The sequence below is a fragment of the Phragmites australis genome, chromosome 12 (assembly GCF_958298935.1).
Source record: "Phragmites australis chromosome 12, lpPhrAust1.1, whole genome shotgun sequence".
NCBI classification, from domain to species: Eukaryota; Viridiplantae; Streptophyta; class Magnoliopsida; order Poales; family Poaceae; genus Phragmites; species Phragmites australis.
Genome location: NC_084932.1, coordinates 1,566,950 through 1,572,639, shown reverse-complemented (window position 1 = coordinate 1,572,639; position 5,690 = coordinate 1,566,950). Strand labels below are relative to the sequence as shown.

Here is a 5,690-nt window from a genome sequence, read left to right as displayed (position 1 = left end):
GAACCGAGTCCTCGGGGGCTGCCACGTGCAGCCCCGAGCACTCTCTCCCGAGCACTTGGGTGAGACCTTCGGGGAACCGAGTCCTCGGGGGCTGCCACGTGCAGCCCCGAGCACTCTCTCCCGAGCACGTGGGTGAGACCTTCGGGGAACCGAGTCTTCGGGGGCTGCCACGTGCAGCCCCGAGCACTCTCTCCCGAGCACTTGGGTGAGACCTTCGGGGAACCGAGTCTTTGGGGGCTGCCACGTGCAGCCCCGAGCACTCTCTCCCGAGCATTTCTTTCTCGATATTTGGACTCTGCGGATCATCGGGGAACTGGGGTGCTCGGGGACCAGAGGCGGCGGCCCCGAGCACCTTCTCCCGGGACTTAGCTTCTTCTTACCTTGCAGGGTGGTGACATGTGGCGGATGGACGACCTGATCTCGGGACTTAGGGACCCCTGGTTCCGAATACACCGACAGCTGCCGTTGTAGAATCCTTACCACCCTCTGAAAGAGCTGCAGCAGTAGACATGTATTTATACAAACCTTATCATAATGAGTCTATTTATTTAAATATTAGTTATAAAAAATATAAATATAAAAAAACTCTTTCCCGAACCCCGCTCAGAACAGAATCCCGTCTCCTCGACGCCGCGGACGAAACTTAGCGTGGGCGATGGCATCACCGGTGGCGCTACTCAGGTGCCCCATTAGCGATTGCCTCGATCCGCCGTCCGCCTTCCCCCGTGGCCCTGAACACTGCGATCCCGTGGGTAAAGGTTCGTGGATGTACCATGCTTCTCCTGATTGCCTTTTTTTTTGCTCCGCACCACCTAGCTAGCGCGTTGCGCTAATTGAAGGGATCGACTGCCCAGTTTCCGACGATGCCGACGACTACTTGCCGCCGGAGATTACCTACGACGACTTGGGCGCCGACAGCGACGAGGATGACGATCTGTGTGACTTGGAGACAACTTGCCCAGGTAATAATAAATATACTGTTTTTTTTCCGCAGCACAAATTCGATTACAGCTTCATAGGAGTACCTGGAAAGGTTGATCGTCATTGCTACGTTGAATTCTGCAGGGCAAAGCTTCACGAAGGAAGAAGAAGAGAAAATAAGGCGCAAGTGGATAAAGGGATACATCAATTTGTGTGGGCAACGCTCGGAATTATATAACGAGTTTCTGAGCAATGAAGATGAGAATTCTCCTCTTCCTCCTCTTCCTCCAAGGCCTTTGAAAGTACTCCCTGAGACAACATATTCATGCATTGAGAGGGGATACTGCTATCACCGTGAATACATGACCAATGATACCTCTGAGAGTAAGTGTGAATCGGTTCCCACTATCCAGGATTCAGTAACCTGCTGTGTTATCTATGTATGTTTAGCAATGAATGTTTCCTGTCCGTATTTGCAGCTGCACGAACCCTTGGATTTTGCGAACCAAATGATATGCTACAGGTCTTGTCTCTGAGGTTGTTACGCTCTGAATCCTGTCCCATTAGTGTTTATGGAACATTCGCTATTCGAGATGACTTGGAGCCGCTGAGGAATTATGTCCTTAACCGCACGCGAGACGATCCTATCATGATTCAGCAGGTAATGCTTGCTTCCTTTTTGTTAACCTTAGGGGATGTTTTGTTCAAAGCCTGACCTTGCTGCACATCAGCTTAGGCATGCAATAGCATTTAGATTATTGAAAGCCTAACCTAACGAAATTTAAACTGAGTCTATGAAAAAACCTGAGGCCCTGTTTCGATACAAAGTATTTTTTGTAGTTTTTAGTGGATACCATGGTTTCCCAAAAAATACCATAGAGGTTTTTGGATGCAGCAAACACTGTAGTTTGTAAACCAAGGTATGGCCAATACCATAGTATTTCTAGAGTATTTCCCAAAAAATGCGCTACACACCTCTTTTTTTCTTTTCCAAAACTGAGCTCAACTTACTGCTTGCTCGCATGTACATCACGTCATGTCCCCCATGTTTCAACCAGGCCGTATGATCAGAAATGTGCATGCTTTATGCTTTATGCTTTATGCTATATGCACATGCGTGCACTGATCCTTTCATTTCTTTTCTGTGGAGCTAATAGTCAATGAAATTTTGGACACATGCTGTTTGATTTGGAAACTTGATTCCAAATTTTGAATCCAAGTTATTTAGTTTGAAATTAGAAAATTATAAATTGCTATGTGCGCAGATAAAATTACAAGGAAAAAATTGAAATATATTTGGTAACTTCTCCTGGAATTCCGAAAGGATGATTTAAACATAACATAAAATTCAATAACTCGGTTATCTCTCCAAAGATTTACCGCACTACATACTAGAACATCCAAACACACCTTGGTTTTTCTCAAAAATGCAAAATAACTGTGGTATTGACAAACTGTAGTATATTTTAGATGTGATAATGAAAACCGTGGTTTATAAATGCCATAACATCCAAACAGGCCCTGAGTGTATGACACATGGGTTATGGCGCTAACAAAGTGTGGCTAGCCACAATTATGGCAATGAACCAAACGCATGCTTAAGGCTACTCCCAATGCGAGTTTCATTCTCATTAAATAGATCGTCGAGGTTTCATCTAGATAAAACTACATGGGTACTCTTGCCAGCATAGTTACTCTCTTGCATGTATTGCCTATGAAACAACAAAATGAAACAATGCACTGTAGGGGACTATTTCGACCATCAACTAAATGCACTCTTGCTTATATGGCACTCTTGGAAACACAAATATAAAACCTCACATTGGGAGTAGCCTAAGAACTGTGGCATGCCTAAGGTAAGGTGTGAACCAAATGCACTCTGAATTCCGTTGGCACAAAATGTGTGGCATACTGGCATGCGACACTTACCTAAGGTTGGTGATAGCGAAGTTAGGGTATGTTCGGTGCCACATTAAGGTTGGTGACTCTTTTAGGACGCTGTTTGGCTCACGAACAGTTGGGCTTGCACTTTCTAAGTACCTTGATCCACATATTCTTGCTCGACTTTGCCTAAGTTATGGCGCTAGACTTGGTCACCACACTTTGGCAAGGAAACCGTGGCAATATGTGGCCTCAACCAAACATGTTTTAAATGTCCGCTGAACATGATGGTCTGAAGTATTAGTATATGCCAATTAGTTTTACTTTTTTTGTTTCTTTGGATGACACTGGAAGTTATGTACGGTTAAATGTATTTAGTCCACAAACTTTGTATGGTTCATTCTTGTTTAGCATCTCAGAATAATTTTGCATGCTGCTTCAATTTAATACTGCTTCTGGTTGACAGAACAATCACTGGATCTTGACTGTCATTGCAGTACATTTAGCAGTGAACCTTATTATCATCATCTCTCAAAGGGCGATGCAGTTACATTTGTTGTTGTGAATTCTGTGATCACACTAACATGCTATGAAATAACCCCAAAAAATTATGTGAATGTACGCAGAAGAACATGCAAAGCTGGCCATCTTATTGATAAAGTATCACTCTATTTCATTTACTCATGAACATGCATGTCCTGTTGTGTTTGTTCTGTTGTTATACACTTGTATGTTTGAATATGGGTTAAGCTCATGAGTTCTGACATGTTGTTATATTGTAGGATTCCTTTGCCTTACCTCTTTGTAGCCCCTGCCGAGGAATGTATGTACTGGATCGTGCATTATTGGATGTTGATCTTTGGGTGAAAAAGGAAGGGGACAGATCAAGTGATGAACAGTTACTTTCTGTGTACGTTGAGATTAACTTACGCTCCTCTTTGGATGAGAAGTTAACAGGACGGATTCACAGTGACCATTGCATGTTGGACATGGACTGTATGTTTCTTGCACAGAGTGTTGAGGCAACTATACAGGTCGCAGCGCTTGTTGATAATCCTCATCATTTGAGATTCATTGCTTTCAGCAGTTGTTTTGATGATGAGATTATCCTTTTCAAGGGCAAAGGCGTTAAGAAGGGTGAACTAATCCAGCATGTTGTTGCGGTAAAGGCAGAGGAAAAATTGGGTGTTCGCTTGGAATTAGAGAATTCACTTTTCGAGTGGACTTTTCAGGATTGGACTTTTCAGGATGAAACTGTTGGAGTATCTAGCTCTCCTGATGAATCAACCATGAATCAGTTTCATGTGAGGGTGTTTCTTGCTCCAAAGAACCTACCACCCATAACATCAAGATACCTTGACTGGAAAAGAAGGTGTAGAAATAAGTGGAAAATGCCCAGGCCTGGATTGCTGAAATAAGCCCTCACGTTTCAGATTATAAAAACAGCAGACTGAAAGTTACTTATTATTGTATTCTTGTAATCAGGTTGTGATTGAATTTCCTTTTGTAAGCTAGATGTCGTGTGTGGTTCAGATATGTTAATCAGCTACAAACCTATATAATATTCGATGCTGCTCGGCATTATATTTTGAGTTCTAATTATTTCCCTTTGATTCAATGCATCATGCCCCTCGTGGCTTGCTTGGTTCATACACTGCACTGCTCATGATTTTTTTCCTGTTATGGTTGGGCAAATTCTCATAGAACTAAAACAATCGTTTAGCTGCTGCAAATTTTAGAGATATGTTGCTTATCTTGATCGTAGCCGTATGTCCTGCTTGGCTTTGATCCCAGAATTAGTCTCCCAATTTGACGTAGCTGCTGATCATTCCATTGTGTTGCTCTCGAGATTTCTTTTTTCAAGGCCGCCGATTCTTTCCCCTTATAGAAGAATTTTGTATAGCTAGTTCTGTTCTATTTGAATAAGTTTTGCAGATAGCTTATTTTGTTCTCAAACAACCAATGTGTAAGACTGATTATATGTGTATGAGTACATTGCGTGTGGATACGCCATTGTGATGTATAATATGATTTTGATCTTAATTTTCAAATGGACCGACTGACCCATATCAGTTACAACCAAAGATGCATGAAGCTGTTACCTGGTTGAAAAGCTAAATTATGGCTGAACCTTTTTCCTAGCTAAGCTTTTAAACATGTATATATTCCTGAATCGGATAATTAGCCATAGCACACATCTCTGTGAGCCCGACCCTAAAAGAACAATTAACCATAGTACGTAAAGAAAGAAGAAAAGTGAATAATGGATTCTACATTCATCAAAAACTAATTGTACACAAGGTGAGAACGCAAACATCTGTCATCACTCCAAATTCACTATTCCAACGTTGGTGAGAAGGATCTACATATTCTGAACAAAATCAGCATCCGTAGCTACTGCAAAACCCAAACATTGCCTTTGGTTATTTGCTTTGTTCAACACATGCACCCATATTTGTCTCCTGCCTGTTCGCCAAACTGTCCGGCCAAGAAAATGCACTCCAGCTGCCGCGGCACAATTAGCGAAAAGAGAAATGCACCCCAGAGAAATCATGACCGATCAAGCGTCCTGAAGGTCGTTGGAATTCTCCTTGGTAGGGCTGACGGCTGAAGCTTCTCGACCATCTTGACAATCTCCTCTTCAGTGAGCGTCTTCTTCTCCAGGAGAGCATTTGCAACCGCTCGCAGCTGCTTCTCACGCTGAATATCAAAATTCGGTAAAAGTAAATGAAATGATCATCATCATGCATGAAAAATCAGGAAGGTTTTCTGCATGTTCAAGTAGCTGATCATTTTCCAGTCTGGTTAAGAAACAAACCTTCTTCAGTAATAACGTCACTCGTTCATACGATTCTGTCAGGAGTTTGCTAACCTGCAAACCCACATGA

General features: G+C 42.6%; 1 protein-coding gene across 2 annotated transcripts; it reads left to right on the top strand.

The window, feature by feature from the left end:
- Positions 1-603: 603 nt before the first annotated feature.
- On the top strand, positions 604-4,383 carry LOC133887024 (uncharacterized). 2 transcript variants are annotated; one of them, XM_062326931.1, is made up of 5 exons: positions 604-752; positions 855-962; positions 1,066-1,305; positions 1,401-1,582; positions 3,585-4,383. In XM_062326931.1, exons 1-5 carry the CDS (start codon positions 656-658, stop codon positions 4,218-4,220), a joined length of 1,263 nt encoding a protein of 420 aa, XP_062182915.1. In that variant the 5' UTR covers positions 604-655; the 3' UTR covers positions 4,221-4,383. The 2 variants fall into 2 exon arrangements, with proteins under 2 accessions (XP_062182915.1, XP_062182914.1); XM_062326930.1 differs by having other exon boundaries at positions 604-758.
- The last annotated feature ends 1,307 nt before the right edge of the window (positions 4,384-5,690 follow it).

Excerpts from the sequence above, each read along its gene's own strand:
- LOC133887024 (XM_062326930.1), top strand. The coding sequence starts at position 656 with ATGGCATCACCGGTGGCGCTACTCAGGTGCCCCATTAGCGATTGCCTC. Across the intron at positions 759-854 it reads CTGCGATCCCGTGGGTAAAG|TTTCCGACGATGCCGACGAC; the intron begins GTTCGTGGATGT and ends TCGACTGCCCAG. Across the intron at positions 963-1,065 it reads CTTGGAGACAACTTGCCCAG|GGCAAAGCTTCACGAAGGAA; the intron begins GTAATAATAAAT and ends TGAATTCTGCAG.